At 49.1% G+C, this 18,817-nt stretch overlaps 1 protein-coding gene across 1 annotated transcript in view; it reads right to left on the minus strand.

The window, feature by feature from the left end:
- Nucleotides 1-1,365: 1,365 nt before the first annotated feature.
- Nucleotides 1,366-18,817, minus strand: part of HP1BP3 (heterochromatin protein 1 binding protein 3) — a 711,194-nt gene continuing 693,742 nt past the window's right edge. Inside the window, exon 12 of the mRNA XM_086921633.1 lies at nucleotides 1,366-2,846. Coding sequence (XP_086777759.1) covers nucleotides 2,513-2,846 — 334 coding nt within the window. The 3' untranslated portion in view covers nucleotides 1,366-2,512. The remainder of the gene's footprint in view (nucleotides 2,847-18,817) is intronic.

Here is an 18,817-nt window from a genome sequence, read left to right on the forward strand (position 1 = left end):
AGTATGGACAAGCATGAATGAAGCATCTAAAAGGATTATGTGGGGCATTGAACACATACTAAAGTCATGTTGGAATAATTAATTACAAATAAGAAAATTCTAAGAATTTAAAATCCGAATAAAATTGGAATTTATAAATACATTAAAGTTTGAACAGTGATTTCCATTGGGAACTTTTGCAGTGCACCTAAGGGACGCTCCCACATGAGCATAGCCAACTTTCAAGTATTCTAACATGTCTATGATCACAAGATGATAACTTCCCGCACACCAGCAAATTATCATAATAAGACGAAGATTTAGTAAACTACTTATAACCCACTTGGAGTGTGTGAGTTCAGCTCCACTGATTTAACACTTACTAAGACACCTGCTGGCCACTCATGGCCCTGAGTGGCCCCAGTGGAAACACCTAGTTATTACTAAGAAGTGGCTTTGGACCTCACATATACAATGAGATACAACTGCTAACTCTGGAGTCCTGTATGTTGCAAACTGTTACACAAAGTATGCTCCTTAACAGAAAAGGGCACACAGAAAGAGGCCACAAATCTACTTCTTTGGTATTTAAATCTTAATGCTTCTGAGATACCACCATTTGCACCACATTATCAGCAATATCAAGCTTTACTTCTGACAAGTTCAAGTACATTGTCTCTGCACTACTCCTTCTGGTCTCAGGTATGAGTTTTCTACACAAGTTAGTGATTCTGATTCCCAGTTTTTGTGCAATATCCATCTGGTATGATGTGGTCCAACCCACATTCCTTGAGTTATTGATAGACTTAACACATTTGACTCACCTCTCAGTTCTCATAGTATAATTTATTAAGAACCTAATGTGGTAGTGATACAATAGCTTTCTTATATCTGTAGAGACATGTTCAAAATATTGGTTGTGGTTATTATGCTTTGTTTCCACTACACTCTCTTGTGTCTACAGCTAGATGTACGGGTTCAGTTCTTATCGAAACCCCACCTCTACCCTCACAATTGTACAGAACAGGTTTTAAGTTCTTAATGAAGCTGTCTCTATAAAATGTCAACAGCATGCTTAACAGTGGACTCAGGACAGCAAGATGATCAGCCATATACTTGGCTTCTTTTTGCTAACTTGTTTTATGATGGGTTTAAAATCCCATATGGGACATTCAATTAGTCGAGAAGTGGGGACTGAACTACCACCTGGACCCCAGAAGCGCAACAATCTATCTCAGCATTTGGACTGAAGCTACAGCAATTTTAAAAATAAACATCCTTAAGTTGTAATCAAATCCCAAGGCACAGAGTAATGCAAAAGCCAGAAGAATAGAGAAGAGATTATGGGAGTGACAGGAAAACTACTGAATCAACAAACAAATCAGGTATATTTTAGCAAAGAGCATTTTTATTGGTTAACATCCCTAAATTAGCAATTGACACTCTCCACAATTATAAAAGGCAAAACAAAGTGATAAACTGACTTCAGTAAAACAACATCAATGTGATAAAAGACATTAAAACCACAGAATCCGTTTCCTTGAGCAATTCCTATCTTTATCACATACTGATTATTTTACGTATTGTTCAGCACCAACAGAAAAAGGGCTGCCATGGCTGAAAAAGCACCCATGGAATTTGAATAAATTCCAATTTCAATCCAGCGTTTGGAGGTACTGATGTCAGGCTGAGTGGGGGAGGGCAGTCAGACAGAGAAGGCAAAGGAGGGTGAAAAGGAAGCCCATCAACAAATAGCACCTACACAATTTAGCTACTATTTGTGCTCCTTATATATTGGAAGTTTAAAAACCACAAAGTCTACACCCAAACACAGCCTTAAATTAAAAAGCATACTAAATAGTTTCTAAACTCTATTTCTAAAAAGCAGGTGCATAATTTAATGTGGGCTGCATTTTTAAGCACTCCAATTAAACTAAGCCTGGGGAGCTATGAAGGTGTGCAAAATAACAGTTCAATAGGGAATGCAGACAAATGCGAAAAACAAATTCTGTCCGGAACTCTTTTTACAGCTTAGGTAAAACAAAAGTTTCCCTTAAACCATACAACACAGAACACAGTCCATAACTATTTTGCCACAAGGAAGATTAGAATTTTACTTATAAGGGATAAAAAATACAGTATAAAATTGACAAAACTGATGTATGTTTCTTCCTGACAGAAACATGCCTGAGTCATAATCGCATGAACTCTTCTGCTGCTGTTTCATATCGAGAGGGGGTGGGGACGTTAAGGGAAAATAATGGTAAAGCAATGTACAGAAAACACATCATAAGAAAGATAACTTTTGGAAGGGACCGTATCCTCCCCTCATAGCATTTGGGTAAGCAGAAGAACAAATTCTATGTCTAAATAGAACACACAATATTTTTATTTTACTGAATGCGTCTTCAAAAATGTGAAGGAAATCCTGGCCTTAAAAACTAACATTAATTGACCTTTATAAAACATGATTTTCTTACTCCCTCAACACATTTTTTACTTTTATTTTCTGAATATACATACACATTTTACTTTACTTCCCCCGCAGGGACTTCCTCATATTGGTTTTACCCTTTGAAGACTGCTTGGATGCCTTTCCGGCATCTGCATGTTTCTTAGCTGCACTTGCTGCTGGTTTCTTAGCAGGTGCTGGCCTTGGTTTCTTGGCAGGGGTACTGACAGCATTGGGGTTCTTTGCTGGCGAAGGGGCCGTCTTTGCTTTGTTTAATGGAGTAGGGAGGGCTTTCTTTGGGGTGCTCTTGATGTTTCCACGTGGTTTGGGGGGTCCTCTTTTCGGCTTAGGTTTGGTCACTTGCCGTTTTGGAGAGGGAGGGGCACGGCCTCTGGAAGCAGACTTTTTCTGCATCCTGTGAAGGAGAATATATGCAGCACTGGATAAAATGAACGGACCCACACAAAATACACACAATAACAATTATTTCTATTTTTAAAATATCATAAGACAAATGGATACAAAAAACCTTTTAACAGTAATAAAATAAACTCAAAACTATTGCTATTTATATATTTTTTTAGCTCTAAAGATTTCCCTCTCCCCCATGAAGGAGCAATTAGCTATGAATCTGGTGAACACTGCTTTGTTATAAATAATTAAGAAACCAATTCCTTGTCTGTAGCAACAGTGTTGCTCCTTGATGTGGTACAGATTCAAATAATATGCATAGTACTACCATGTAGTAATTGGATTAAAAATTCAAGACTTTTTCTCCATTACAGGTCTGATTTGCATATAGGTAGAAAGCATACTTAGTCACAACTGAAACGTTGTATGCTTACCGCCAATATAATAGCCCACTGTAGGACAGCGCTGATGGGGACCTAGATCTTCTCGGAGGCCTGTGTGGAGGGGGCCTTGAGGATTGCGTAGGAGGATGTCCCACAGAGACTCTGGATGGAGAGAGTGTTCTGGAGAATTCCGGGCTCAGAACTCTGGGTGAGACCTTCCAGTGTCTTATGCTTTCAAGCCTTCTTGGAGACATGTTAATAGGAGAAGTCTTTTCTCAAGGAGCCGGAGATCCCTCCGGTGTAACCTGAATAATGTTAATGCCAGGTAAAAATGAACCTTCCCTCGACGTCGAACGTATGGTTCTCAACCTTGGCTTTCCTGGTAAGTCTCCTGAAGGGATGGGGAGATCATTCTCCCCCGACGTCGACCGCTGCCTTGATGATGAAACGGACTGGGCCACCATTGACGTCGACCGCTGCTGTGGAGACACACTTGAGGATTCGTGTCTATGCGGCGATGTCCTTGATGTCGGTCTCTTCGCTGTTGAACGTGAATGAGTTCTTGACACAGACCGCCTGTAGGTTTGCAGTGTCTTTGACCTCTACTTCCTAGACAGTGATTGTGCCCTCGACGTCGACCGTCTGTGGGTCCGTGTGGGTTTCCATGTCGACAATCCTCTCGACGCTGACCTTCATGAAGGAGGCGGAGATCTCGATGCCGACCAGTGTTTTTACGTCGACGGATGTTTCGATGTTGACTTAGATCTTTTGTATCCAACATACTTCGAAGCCGAAGTAGTGTGCCTCGACGCAGACTTACTTATCATCGTCTGATTTTCTCGCAGTTTCAACTGCGATCTGTCCCTCGACGTCGTTGAGTGTCTATCTCGTCTTTCTGACGTCGATTTCGACGGAGAGCAACCCGGAATCTACTTTTTTTTGGAAGCTGGGGAAGCAGATCAACACAGTTTCTTTTGTTTTTCTTGAGATGAGGGCTTCTTGGAGGCAGGATTACCCTCAAGGCCACTTTTAGTACATCCTCTCCCCTCTCCATTGAGGCATGACGTTTGATATTCTCTTTTTCATGCAGAGTTCTTTCTTTTTGAAAATTGCTGACAGTAGTAGCACTTCTCTGGGCTGTGTGAAGATGGCAAACACATAATACACACAGAGTGAGGGTCAGATTTAGCCATTTTCTTCCCACAGGAAGGAGATTTATTAAATAATGCTGGCATTTCTGACAACAAATAGTTGTCAAATTGTCAGAAAAATATTGAAAATGAATACCAGCATCCCTTTTGTGAATGGTTCCACCCACGTTTTTACCTAATGTTGATGTACTTTGACTGAGTGTGTTCTGGATTCCTGCCAACCAGGAACCCAGGGCCTATGATCTATCCCCAAACTGTACTGTTGCTAAACCGAATTGGCAACTCTCTGCCCACATGTAAGCCCCTTGTAAGAGAAGGCCTCTAGGAGCTGCAGCACTTATTTTGTCACACTTAAAGGCCCTGTACCTTTACACACATACACACTGCCATTGTAGGGTGCGTGTTTTGGTGCAGAACAAAATGAAGTCTCGACATGGCACACATCCCTGTGTGCCATGCCTACAATCCACTGCCATGGCATAGGTAAGCCACCCCTCTAGCTGGGCGTACTATACCAGTGAAGAGGGTACAGGTACACAAGTCCTGTACCCCTACAGTGTAAGTCAATTCTTAGACATTTGAAGTGCAGTAATACCATAAAGAGTATGGGGTGCTGGGAGTTGCAAATGCTACTTACCAGTATGCATCTGTTCTTGGCATGTAGGGCTGCTGATATTCATATCTGTGCATAGTCCGCCACCTAGTGTTGGGTCCGGATGATTGCACATTGTTGTCCTGGAAGAGTCTTCGAAGTATCACGAGATAGGTGGCTCCTCCCCTGGACTACAGTGCGCATGGGCATCGCCTCCATCCTCAGATTGTTTTTAGCCATTGGCAGAGATGGAGTGAAGAAAGTGAGTGATGACCATGCTATGAGCATATGTGTATATGAATGAATACTGCAGCTGCTACAGGCGCCGGGGAGGAGGGTGGGCGATATGAATATCAGCAGCCCTACATGCCAAGAACAGATGCATACTGGTAAGTAGCATTTGCAGTTCGAGGCATGTGGGCTGCTGAATTCATATCTGTGCATAGAATACATAGCAGTCCCTCCATTAACGGCGGCCGCCCGTGCCAGCTGCAGCAGTTTGAAAAAGCGTTTTTAGAACAGCCTGACCAACAGCTGCCTGCTGTCTGGAATGCACGTCTACACAGTAGTGCTTAGTGAAGGTATGTGTGGTAGACCATGTGGCTGCTCTACAGATGTCTTCCAAGGGAATGTTACCTAGGAAGGCCATAGAGGCCCCCAACTTCCTAGTGGAGTGGGCCCTTGGTGGGATAGTAAGAGTGCGCTTAGCTTTAGCATAACAGATCTGAATGCACTTTACTATCCATCGAGCAATCCCCGCTTTGGAGATTGCGTTTCCCTTGTGTTGTGTGGCAAAAGCAACAAAGAGTTGTTTGGTTTTGCGGAAATCTTTTGTCCTGTCCACATAATACATCAAGGCCCTTTTCACATCAAGAGTGTGGAGCATGCGCTCCGCCAGCGTCTCTGGGTTTTGGAAAAACACCGGCAATTCAATTGTCTGGTTCATGTGGAACTGTGAGACTACTTTGGGTAAGAATTTAGGGTTAGTGCGGAGCACCACCCTGTTAGCATGTATTTGGAAGAAAGGTTCTTGGATGGTGAGCGCCTGCAGCTCGCTCACCCTCCGCAGCGATGTAATTGCTACTAGGAACGCAACCTTCCAAGTCAAGAACTGGAGCTCACAAGAGTGCAGTGGCTCAAAGGGAGGACCCATCAGCCTTGTAAGAACCACATTGAGGTTCCATTCTGGAGCTGGTGGGGTCCTTGGTGGAATGACCCTTTTGAGTCCTTCCAGAAAGGCCTTGATAGCAGGGACCTTAAAGAGTGACAGGTGCTGCCTATTCTGGAGGTATGCTGCCATGGCAGACAGGTGAATGCGGATGGAAGAGTACGCTAGATTACATCGATACAGGTGAAGGAGGTAACATATGATGTTCTGAATGGAAGCATCTAGCGGGTCAATGCTGTGGTTCGCACAGTAGATGACAAACCTCTTCCATTTAGCCGCATAACAAGCTCTCGTAGTGGGCTTCCTTGCCTCCCGAATGATGTCCATACAATCGGGGGGAAGATTGAGGTAGCCAAACTCTAGGACTTCAGGAGCCAGATCGCCAGGTTGAGCTGTTGCGGATCTGGGTGCTGAATGTCGCCATGGCTCTGCGTCAGAAGGCTGGGAGTGAGATGAAGCCTCTGATGCGGTACCACGGAGAGTTCCAGAAACGTGGTGTACCATGGTTGGCGAGCCCACGTTGGAGCAACCAGGATGAGCGTCATCGAGTGTTGCCTGAGCTTGCGTGCCACCAGCGGTATCAGAGGCGCTGGTGGAAAAGCGTACGCAAATCTGCCTGACCAGTTCATCCACATCGCATTGCCCTGTGATTGGGGGTGTGGGAACCTGGCGGCGAAGCTTTGGCATTTTGCGTTCTCCTTTGTGGCGAACAGGTCTATCTCTGGATGACCCCACCTTTGGAAGTACGGTTGGAGTACTGATGGATGTATCTCCCACTCGTGCATCTGATGGCTGTGCCTGCTGAGCAGATCTGCCATTTGATTGTCCTTGCCCGGGAGATGCTCTGCCATGAGGAAGATGTTCCTCTGAATGGCCCACTTCCACATGCTCTGAGCCAGGTGAGACAGCTGTGGAGAGTGTGTACCTCCCTGCTTCTGGATGTAGTACATGGCCGTCATGTTGTCCGTCCTGATCAACACGACCTTGTTGCACAGATGTACTTTGAACGCCTTTAGGGCCATGAAGATTGCCATCAGTTCCAACACATTGATGTGCATCTTCCTTTGCTGAAGTGTCCACAGTCCCTGCACAGTGTAGTGGAGTACATGCGCTCCCCATCCCTGGAGAGAGGCGTCCGTCGTCAGGATGATCTGTGGGACAGGCTCCTGGAATGGTCGGCCCTTGCAAAGGTTTTGTGGATTCCACCAATGCAGAGAGTTGTATGCCCGACCGCTCACCAACACTAGGTCTGTCAGTCGCCCATGAGCCTGAGTCCACTGACGTGCAAGGCACTCCTGAAGCGGACGCATATGTAGTCTCGCGTGCGGGACAATGGAGATGCAGGAGGCCATCATGCCTATCAACTGCATGAACACCCTCGCTGGAAGCGAGTGTTGGGGTCTGAATCGTTGGATCAGCGCCTGGATACTGGCGATTCTCACTGAATTTGGCTGCGCAGTGGCTGCCAGAGTGTTGATAGTCGCGCCCAGATACTGTCGCACGTGGGCGGGCTGGAGATGGGACTTTGGGTAGTTCAGAGAGAATCCCAGATCGTGCAGGAGGCGAATGGTGCGTGACACGTGGTCTACGCACTGCTGTTCCGTCTTTGCCTGAATAAGCCAATCGTCCAGGTATGGAAAGACATGGACGTGCTGGCGACGGAGATGCGCCGCCACCGTCGCTAGGCATTTTGTAAAAACTCTTGGTGCCGTGGTGACCCCGAACGGCAGGACCCTGAACTGGTAGTGCTGGTCTAAAATCTTGAATCTGAGAAACCTTCTGTGGGAAGGATGCAGGGGAATATGAAAATAGGCATCCTTCAGATCCAGCGTCGCTAGGAAGTCCCCCTGTTGAAGCAGGGGAAGCACCTGCTGCAATGTGAGCATATGGAAGTGCTCCGAGTTGATGTACCAGTTCAGTGGCCTGAGGTCCAGGATCGGCCTGAGCGATCCGTCTTTTTTGGGGATTAGGAAATACAGGGAGTAAACCCCCGTTCCCCGTTCTTGCAATGGAACGAGCTCTACTGCTCCTTTTTGCAGCATGACCAGAACTTCTTGCTGCAACAAGGTCAAGTGCTCGTCGGACATAGCACGGCTTCTTGGCGGTATGTCTGGTGGAATAGATGTAAGTTCTAGACAGTACCCGTACTGGATAAGAGACCTCACCCACCTGTCCGTGGTGATGGATCTCCACGCCGGCAGGAACTGTTGGAGTCTCCCCCCGACAGGTGTCGTGTGATCGGGGGGAAGTGACAAGACGTCACTGCTTGTTGGTGGTGGTGGACCTGGATGCATTGTTTCCACGTCCCCTGCCTTTGATATTGTTGCCTCTGTAGCCACCCCTGCCCTTGTTGTTGTTATACGAGGACTGGGAGCCACCCATGTAGTATTGCGTGGATTGGGATGCCTGGCCCCTTGAGGTGCCTCTTGAGTTGGAGCGGCGAAAAGAACCACCCCGAAACTGCTGGCTTTGTAAAGCTCCCATAGATTTGGCAGTTTCAGTATCTTTTTTCATTTTTTCTAGGGAGGCATCCACCTCTGGGCCGAACAGATGGTCAGGATTCACTGTCTGCCCCAATATTGTGGTCTGTATGTCGGGTTTGAACCCTGAAATACGAAGCCAGGCATGACGTCTAAGTAAAACACTTGTATTGATGGCCCTTGAGGCAGTGTCAGCTACATCTAGGGCACACTTGATGGACGCATTTGTAATAAGTTTACCCTCCTGAATGAGCATCTCCCCCGCCTCTTTATACTGGTCAGGCAAGTGTTGAAGGATGGCCTCCAATGTGTCATAATGGGCCCTATCATAACGTGCGAGCAGGGCTTGAGTGTTAGAGATCCTCCAGATGTTTGCTGCCTGTGCAGCAATGCGCTTGCCTGATGCCTCAAAGATCTTGGACTCTTTGTCAGGGGGAGGAGCGTCACCAGTCGTTTGCGAATTTGCCCTTTTTCGAGCGTTGGAAACCACCAGGGAGTCCAATGGCAAGTGTCCCTTAATATAAGTGGGATCCGTGGGCGCCGCTTTATACTTCCTGTCGATGCGAGGATTGACCACCCGCGCCCGGGTGGGCTCCTTGAACACCTCCTGTGCATGCTTCAGCACTCCTTTAAGCATTGGAAGCGTCTTGACTTGCTTTTCGGCGACTGAGAAGGTGTCGACCAAAAAGTCCGCATCCACTGGATCCGAGTGGAGCTCGACGTCATGGTTCGCCGCAGCTCTCTCTATCAGTGCATTGAATGCCGCTGAGTCCTCCGTCGGGGACGTCTTTGCGGCGAAAAGTTGAGTGTCTTGCCCCGACTGCGGGTCGTTTGCGTCGTCGCCTGCTGTCCAGGGCACCTGCTCCTCGTCCGGATCCGAGTACGCAGGATAGGTGTACTCGGCCTCTTCCTCGTCGACGTCAGGCACGGGGGAATGGGCCGGCGAGTGTTCCAGGGCTTGTGGAGACAGTGGTTCCATCAGAGCCGAAGAGTCCGCAGAGTACTTTTTGCTCTTGAGTGGAATCTTAAAAGGTTCCAAGGTCGGCTCCGATGTAATCTTCCTCTTGAGGAGCGACAATTTTCCCGTGTTGGCGTCGATGTGCACCTCACGACGTTCTTCCGCCGCGAGCGGCTGGAGCCGAAGCTTCGACACCACCAAGGCAGCCTTCGGCGACAAGATGTCCTGAGAGTGTCCGCTCTGCTTAGGCGCGAAGGCTTTCGGCGCCGACTTGGGAGGAAGGGTAAAACGAATGGGCGTTTGCCCCTTGGCAGGCTTCGTCGTGGGCCTAGGCCCCGCAGGGTCCTGGCTGGGAACCACAGACTGGATCCGCCGTAAGGATTCTCCCACCTTCTTGGTAAGGGACGCCGAGGGCTCAAACGACTCGAGCGACTCTTCGTCTTCGAGAGCGTGTTCGACGGTAAGCCTCTTCTTCGGCGCCGACGCCCCATGGCCTGGCGCACTGTCGGCGTGACGCTTTTTAGAAGCCGTCTTCGGGTCCGCGACCCCTTTCGGTGCCGACGCAGCCGCGTCGGATGCCTTCACCTTCGGCGCCGACCCAGATGGCTTTGGGTCGGCCACTTTTGCGCGGCTCTTCTGGTCAGCCATTTTGGCGTGGCTCTTCAAGTCGGCCATTTTGGGTTTCGTGGAAGTTGACGCCTCCAGAACCTTTTTCACCAGCGCCACTTTTGGTTTCGGTTTCGCATCCGAGGGTGCGAGACCAGTTGGCTTCACTTTCGGTTTCTTGTGAGAAATGTCCGTGACCGGGCCCGGAGGCGGGGACGTAGGACTGGTCGTTAGATCTTGGGTAAGGCCCGAAGGCGATCCCTCGACCTGGGCCGTATAACGGGGAGTAACCCCGGAGTCTTGTTGGGGATGCTCTTCGTCCGAGCTATCACCCATCGCGGGACAAGCCCGGTCGTCGTCCCCTACCTCGTCGGAGACTTCGTCATAGGCCTCATCACCCGCGTCGCCGGTCTCTTCTTCGGACGCGGGGCCGGAGTCCGAATCTTGTACGTCGTCTTCTCCCTCAACCGATTCCTGGAAGATATCATCAGGTGGGGGTGCCGAAGCCGACAATTGAGCCTGGAGCCGATTAGCCCGGCGAATCTTTAAAGTTTTCTTGCTCCTAAATTTGGAACACGCCATGCAAGTGTCCTCACGATGATCCGGTGACAAGCATGTATTGCACACGGGGTGCACGTCAAGGTGAGAATACTTTGAGTGACACAGCGGACACTTTTTGAATGGCGTCCGCTCCATAGCAAGAGCGTAGAGTAGGCCCGTCCGCGTCGAAGCACGTGGAGGGGCAGTAGGAGATCGGAGCTGAGAGTCAGTAAGTAAACCCGAACGCAACAATACCGACGCCCAGCCTAAAGACCTTTTGGTCTCGAGAAAAGTAGAACAAACTATCGGTCCCGAGAGAGGGTACCGAAACACATCCGAACCCGATGGCGGAAAAAAACAATCTGAGGATGGAGGCGATGCCCATGCGCACTGTAGTCCAGGGGAGGAGCCACCTATCTCGTGATACTTCGAAGACTCTTCCAGGACAACAATGTGCAATCATCCGGACCCAACACTAGGTGGCGGACTATGCACAGATATGAATTCAGCAGCCCACATGCCTCGAACTTGTCATTACGGCCGTCACAGCCCCATAATGGCTACACTGAAAACTGAGAAGTTTGGCATCAAACTTCTCAGCACATTAAACCCACACTGATGCCACTGAGGGATTTAATGAAAAATGCACTCAGAGCGCATCTTAGCAATGCCCCTTGAAAAACGACCTAACACTAGTGTCCTGGCTGAGTGGCTGTTCAGGGGACATCTCCAAGATGCCCTCTGAGTGCATTGTTCAATAAATCCCACACTGGCATCAGTGTGGGTTTAATGTGCTGAGAAGTTTGATACCAAATGTCCCAGTTTTCAGGGTAGCCATTATGGTGCTGTGGAGTTTGTAATGAAACTCCCAGCACAATATACTCTTAATGGCATTACTGCACTTACAATGTCTAAGAATTGGTCTAGGCACTGAAGGGGGTGCAGGGCGCATGCACCTGTACCCTCACCACTGGTTTAGTGCACCCAGCTAGAGGGGTGGCTGACCTATGCCAGGGCAGTGGGTTGTAGGCATGGCACACAGTGATGTTCTGCACCATTAAAACAGTTTGTTGCCCAGGGAGGCGGAAGGGTTGCTTATGACTTTGATGAGGATACACCTGGGAGAGAAATAGGATTACAAGTAAGTAACTAATCCTTCTCTTCCAGGGGATCATCATCAATAGTCATAAGCATTAGAATAAAATAGCGAGCCTCACCTCATCTCCCTGCGGGCAAAGAAGAACACAGAAAACGTGATCAGTAAGCTTAGTAAAAACCAAGCTAGGATAGAGGAAACCACTATCCGAACAGATTTCTCAAGGAGGCCTGGCCTAGTTTAGCATCAGCCCTGGAATCAGATTCTAGGCAGTAGTGCCTAGTAAAAGTATGAACTGATTTCCAGGTTGAGGCCTTGCGAATCTCTGACATAGGGACGTCATGCAAGAAAGCCACAGTGGCCGCTTTCCCTCTGGTGGAATGAGACTTGGGAGGTAAAGTTAAGGGCCTTTTCGCCAGCTAGTCAGCTAAGGTAATGCAAGAAACAATCCATCTCGAAATGGATCTCTTAGCGGCTGGGAAGCCTGTTCTCATGGCACCATAATTAACAAACAATTGATCTGATTTCCTTATTTCCTTGGTACTTTGCAAGTAGAACTTAAGTACCCTCTTGAGGTCTAAGGAATGAAGCGACCGTTAGCTGGGGTCGCTGGATCAGGGAAGAAAGATGGCAGGGAAATGGACTGATTGATGTGAAAATCAGTCCCCACCTTAGGGAGAAAAGAAGGATGTGCCCTTAAGACTACTCTGTTATGGTGGAAAACAGTGTAAGGCTCATTGGCACACAGTGCTTGGATCTCGCTTAGTCTGCGCGCTGATGTAATTGCTACCAGAAAAGCGGCATTCCAAGACAAATGCTGCAAGGAAGCTCGGTGGATAGGCTTAAAAGGAGGGCCCATCAACTTTGATAACACCAGGTTCAACTCCCAAGGAGGAGAAGGGTTTCGAACAGGGGGATACACTTTCTTTAACCCCTGCAAGAAGTCCTTGACCACCTGCATCTGGAAAAAGGAGGACTGGTTAGGCAACTTCCTGTATGCCGTAATAGCAGATAAGGAGTAGTTTCTGTCCTGTAACTCCAGTTCTGTAGTAGGTGTATCTCTGTTATAGTCATAATCTAGTGAATAGTCCCGCCCATGTGCGTGGACCCCGGAAATCAAAAATAATCTCTTAAGTTGTCAAAACATGCAGAAACTGCAAAGACACTTAAGAGAGAATTTAAAGACAAATAATGCAGCCTATATCCACAGGCTACACTGTCCAGTACTTCAACTAGAAATTTGCCCAGTTTCTACCATAGAGAAACTTGCCTCTACCAGCAAAAGACTCTGGAATGATAGAGAGGAAGGCATGGACAGACAAGCCCCATAGGCTGCCATTATGTGGCTTAAAATAGGATACTGTGCCTTTAAGAGAACTTTCCAGAACTTCTCCCAGTATCCCAGAATGCATAGCAGGTCCCTCTACTTTCAGTTCTTTTTGAAGGCGAAGCACACCAGACCTGTCGCATTCCTTACATGAAGAAATATCTCCACCGGGGAGGAGGGCGGGCGCTTATGACTATAACAGAGATACCCCTACTACAGAACTGGAGTTACAGGACAGAAACTACTCCTTCTGTAGTAGGGGATCTCTGTGTATAGTCATAATCTAGTGAATAGAATGGCAAGCCCATCCCCACACCAAGCGGCGGTGGAGAAAGAAAATAAGGCCACTACTGGGCGAACAAATTCCGCAGCGAAGCCTGCCCAACCCGAGCATCTGCCCTGGCATCAGAGTCCAGACGAACAAGTTACTTACCTTCGGTAACGCTTTTTCTGGTAGATACAATATCTGCCTGTGGATTCCTCACCTTGTGAATATCCCCCTTGCGCCAGCAACGTTCGGAAAATTCTTCGTAGCACGCCGGCGTGCACGACGTCATAGGAGCACGGCATCGCGCGCGACTCCGTCTGACGTCACCGACTCCTCATAAGGCCCACGTCGGCGTGATGACGTCAGTTCCGCCCTTTTTTCCGTGCCTTCGAGGCACCCGGACGGACCAACAAGTATATATATATATATATATATATATATATACATACATACAATGTACACAGTACATGCAACCAAAAACAATTAAAGTGTAAAACTATACAATTTCAGAAATACAAAATCATAAATACATTTGCACACAAAACCAGGTATAGCAGAGTGGACAACGGGGAGGCGGGTGGGTCAGTGAGGAATCCACAGGCAGATATTGTATCTACCAGAAAAAGCGTTACCGAAGGTAAGTAACTTGTTCTTCTGATAGATACATCTGCCGTGTGGATTCCTCACCTTGTGCATAGAGTCCCACAGCAGTCCCCACTCCCGGAGGAGGGTGTCCACTCCGCTACACCAGGAAATCTTGGAGAACAGAGCGCGCGAAGTGGCCGTCCCTCCTCACCTCAGCATCCAAGCAGTAGTGCTTCGCAAAAGTGTGGAGGGAGGCCCATGTCGCGGCCCTGCAAATGTCTTCAACAGAAACACCTCTAGACAATGCAGAAGTAGCAGACTTCGCTCTAGTTGAATGAGCTCTAATACCCTCAGGAGGGTCCTTACCCGCAAGAGAGTAGCAAATCTTGATGCAGAGAATAATCCATCTGGAAAGTGTGCGCTTGTGCACCGCTCTGCCCTTCTTGCAGCCAGCAAAACCCACGAAGAGCTGATCGTCAATACGATAGTCTTTAGTCCTATCAAGATAGAAACTAACTGCTCTCTTTGGGTCCAAGCGATGAAGCCTCTCCTCCTCCTTGGAAGGGTGAGGGGGGGATAAAAGGTAGGAAGGGTAATGGATTGACCTAGGTGGAAGGGAGTTACCACCTTAGGCAGAAAAGCAGCCCTGGTCCTGAGAACCATTCTTTCAGCATGGATGGACAAGAACGGGGGCTTGGAACTAAGAGCCTGAAGCTCACTTACCCTCCTTGCCGAGGTAATTGCAACCAAGAAGACCGTCTTAAAAGAAAGAAGCCTCATTGGACACTTGTGTAAGGGTTCAAACGGTGAACCCATCAGATAGGTTAACACAAGATTCAAGTCCCAATGAGGCACAATAAAGGGAGAAGGAGGGAACTTATTAGTAAGTCCCTTCAAAAATCTTAATACCACAGGAGATTTAAAAAGAGAGGGCTGATCCGGCAAACAGAGAAATGCCGATAAGGCCGAAAGGTAACCTTTGACAGTGGCAACAGCAAACCCTTGCCGTGCCAGAGAAAGAGCAAACAACAAGATATCAGACAGATGAGCCTTTAACGGGTCAACACCCCTCTACCTACACCAAGACACAAATTTAGACCACCTATACGAATAGATGGACTTGGTGGAGTCGCACCTGGCAGAAAGAATGACATCCACCACATCGTGAGGGAGAGAGAAAGAATTCAGATTGCCCCGTTCAATCTCCAGGCATGAAGGTGTAATGTCTGGAGGTGGGGTGTAGAACCTGCCCCTCCATCTGAGAGAGGAGGTCTGCCCTGAGAGGGAGAGGGAGCGGCGGGTGAGAGGAGAGGTGGAGAAGATCTGTGTACCACACCCTTCTTGGCCAATCCGGGGAGACCAATAGGACTTGGGCCCGGTCTTGGCGAACCTTCCTCAGAACCAGAGGAATCAAGGGAATGGGGGGAAACGCGTAAAGGAGCTGACCTCCCCAGTTCAACTGAAACGCGTCCCCCAACGCTCCTTGCATCGGATACTGGAGACTGCAGAATGACGGGCAGTGAGCATTCTCGCAAGTGGCAAACAGATCCACCCGAGGAGTCCCCCACATCTGAAAGATGTCGTGAACAACCTCCGGGTGAAGCCTCCACTCGTGGTCGGCAGAGAACTGCCGACTGAGAACATCCGCACGTACGTTCAGGACTCCGGCCAGATGATTTGCCATCAGACAAATCTGGTGGTCCTGAACCCAGGACCAGAGACGCAGAGCCTCTTTGCAAAGACACCACGACCCTACTCCTCCCTGCTTGCTGATGTACCACATCGCGGTCGTGTTGTCCGTCAGGACTTGGACCGACCGACCGCGAAGGGATGGGAGGAAGGCCTTGAGCGCCAAACGTATGGCCCGCAACTCTAGAAGGTTGATGTGAAGCAACCTTTCCTCTGGAGACCAAAGACCCTTGACCTCCAGATCCCCCAGATGAGCACCCCACCCTAGAGTGGATGCATCCGTTATCACCGTGGCCACCGATGGAGGTAGATGAAAAGGCTTTCCTTGTGACAGGTTGCCTTCCACGCCCCACCAAGACAGATCCGCCGCAGCTTCTCTGGAGATCTTCACTGACTCCCCGAGATCTCCGTTGTGCTGATACCACTGCCTGCGGAGGCACCACTGGAGTGCCCTCATGTGCCAGCGTGCATGGTTGACCAGGAGAATGCAAGAAGCCATCAGACCGAGCAGGCAAAGGACCTTCAGGACCGGAACAACCGCTCCATTGTGAAATAAAGGAATCATTTCCTGAATGTCGCGAATCCTTTGTGGAGGAGGGAATGCACGACATACAGTAGTGTCCAGTACCGCACCTATGAACAGGTTGCGCTGGGAGGGCACAAGGTGAGATTTGGGCACGTTTATCGAAAAACCCAACCTGAACAACAGCTGCGATGTTTCTTGCAGGTGATGAAGCACCTTCTCGGGCGACTCCGCTTTGATCAGCCAGTCGTCCAGATACGGGAATACAGGTATCCCCGACCTCCTGAGATGTGCCGCCACCACTGCCATCATCTTGGTGAAAACTCGAGGCGCAGTAGTAAGACCAAACGGAAGGACCGCAAACTGGTAGTGTTGCGAACCCACCGTAAAACGGAGATACTTCCTGTGCGACTTCAGGATCGGGATGTGGAAATACGCATCCTGCAAGTCGATCGACACCATCCAGTCTTCTTCCAACAGCGCTTGAAGAACCTGCGCAAGAGTGAGCATTTTGAATTTCTCCTGCCTGAGATAGAGATTCAAAATCCTGAGGTCCAGGATTGGACGTAACCTGCCATCCTTCTTGGGGATCAGGAAATACCGGGAGTAGCACCCCTGACCCCTCTCCTGCTCTGGGAGCACCTCTATCGCACCTTTTTTGAACAAAGCCAGGACTTCTTCCTGCAGGCGAACTAGGTGGTCCTCCGAACAAAAACCCTGGCAAGGAGGGTAATTGGGAGGGAACTCCTGGAAAGGAAGAGCATACCCATTTTCTACAAGATTGAGAACTCAAAGATCTGATGTAACCGATTCCCAATCCCGTAGAAAATGAGTAAGCCGACCCCCCACCGGAGCCACATGATCCAGAATGGCGGATCTAGGGCTGCTTTGCTGCAGAGGGAGGGGGTTGATTATTAGAGGAAGAGGAGGAGGAGGAGGCCTGGCGTCCACGACCACGGCCCTTTTGCTTTCCTCTGTAGGTTTTATACAGAGGATTCTGTCGCTGCTGCTGCTGACCTTGGTTGTAGGAACGAAAAGTGGATCTGCCAAATCCCCTGAACTTCCTAGTCGCAGAGCCCCTTGTCTGAAGGCCCAAAGACCTCGCCGTAGCCCGGCTGTCCTTGAATCTCTCCAGAGCTACGTCAGCCTTCTTACCAAAGAGGCCTGTCCCATCAAATGGCAAGTCCAACAAAGTTGACTGAACATCAGAAGAAAAATCGGAGGACTTAAGCCATGCGGCCCTTCTTGTTGCAACAGTAGAGCCCATAATCCTGGCAACAGAGTCCACCGTGTCCATACCACTCTGTATAACCATACGAGCTGCAGCCTGAGTATCAGAGACCACCTCGTTAAAGTTCTTTCTATCGTCCTCTTGAAGCTTAGATGAAAGTTGTTTCACAGAGTCCATCAACGCATGAACATATCTCCCCAATAGGCAAGTAGCATTGGTGGATTTCAAGGCCATGCTACTCGAGGAGAAAATCTTTTTAGCAGACTGGTCCAATTTTTTAGAGTCCTTGTCTGCCGGCACCTGAGGGAAAGAGCCCGCAGCCCTGCTGGAACAGGCGGCCTGCACCACCAGACTCTCCGGTGCAGGATGCGATGAAAGAAATTCAGGGTCATCAGGGGCTACCCTGTAACGCCTTGACACTGACCTGGAAACCGCAGGAGCAGTCAGAGGTCTCTTCCAAACCTCCTTTATTGGCTCAGTCAATGCCTCCGTAAAAGGGAGTGTAGGCTCTACAATCGAAGAAGGCGAATGCAAAACTTCTGTAAGGATGTTGGGCTTGTATTCAACTGTGGGCAAGGTCAAGCCTAGCAAATCCGCAGCCTTCCTTATAACAACATGATAGGGTGCTATATCCTTAGATGGAGTATCCGAAACGGATGGCAAACCCCACTCAGGAGAAAGCTCCAGGCCACTTGCACTTTGGAGGTCCTCAAAACAATCTCCCTGATCTTGCAACTCTCCTTCCTCAACATCGGAGTCCATATACTCCTTCTCCTCCAAGAGGCGTTGTGCCCTGCGCCTCGACCATTCCATGCAGACCGAAGTCGACGGATCCGGCAACGACTCAGACGGCGCCGGAGCCGATGTCTAGCGAGGAGCTTGAGGACGGAAAGCACCACGATCCGAATCACCACGAGGCCGATCCGGAGTAGGCGAAGCCGCATGCGAAGTCGACGACCTCGGCGCGGCCGAACCGAGCCAAGGACAAGGCGTCGGCATAAACGGCATAAAGGGGGCCGGGGCATAAGCCTGGGGCACACCTAAATTAAAAGACAAGGGACCCATGGGACCAACAGGCGCACCAGTGGGGTACATTGCCCTCGAATAAACTCCAAACATGGCGTTTAAAAACTGCGAGGGATCCTGACCTGGACCTGGAAAGGGAGGGTACGAACCCAACGGCCGCTCCGAAGGAGGCTGATCCGGCAAAGGTGCACCCTGGCCCTCTTGTTTTTCAGGCTCCGCAACCGGAGTCGGTGCTCGAGGAACCTCTTCTTCATGCACCGATGAGTGGTGCGACTCCAGATCCTGTTCCTGCTCCTGAACTGGAGAACCAACATGAGATCGAGCCGGAGAAGGAGACACAAAGTCCTTGTGA

This window comes from Lissotriton vulgaris, chromosome 5 (genome assembly GCF_964263255.1).
Source record: "Lissotriton vulgaris chromosome 5, aLisVul1.2, whole genome shotgun sequence".
Classification (NCBI taxonomy): Eukaryota; Metazoa; Chordata; class Amphibia; order Caudata; family Salamandridae; genus Lissotriton; species Lissotriton vulgaris.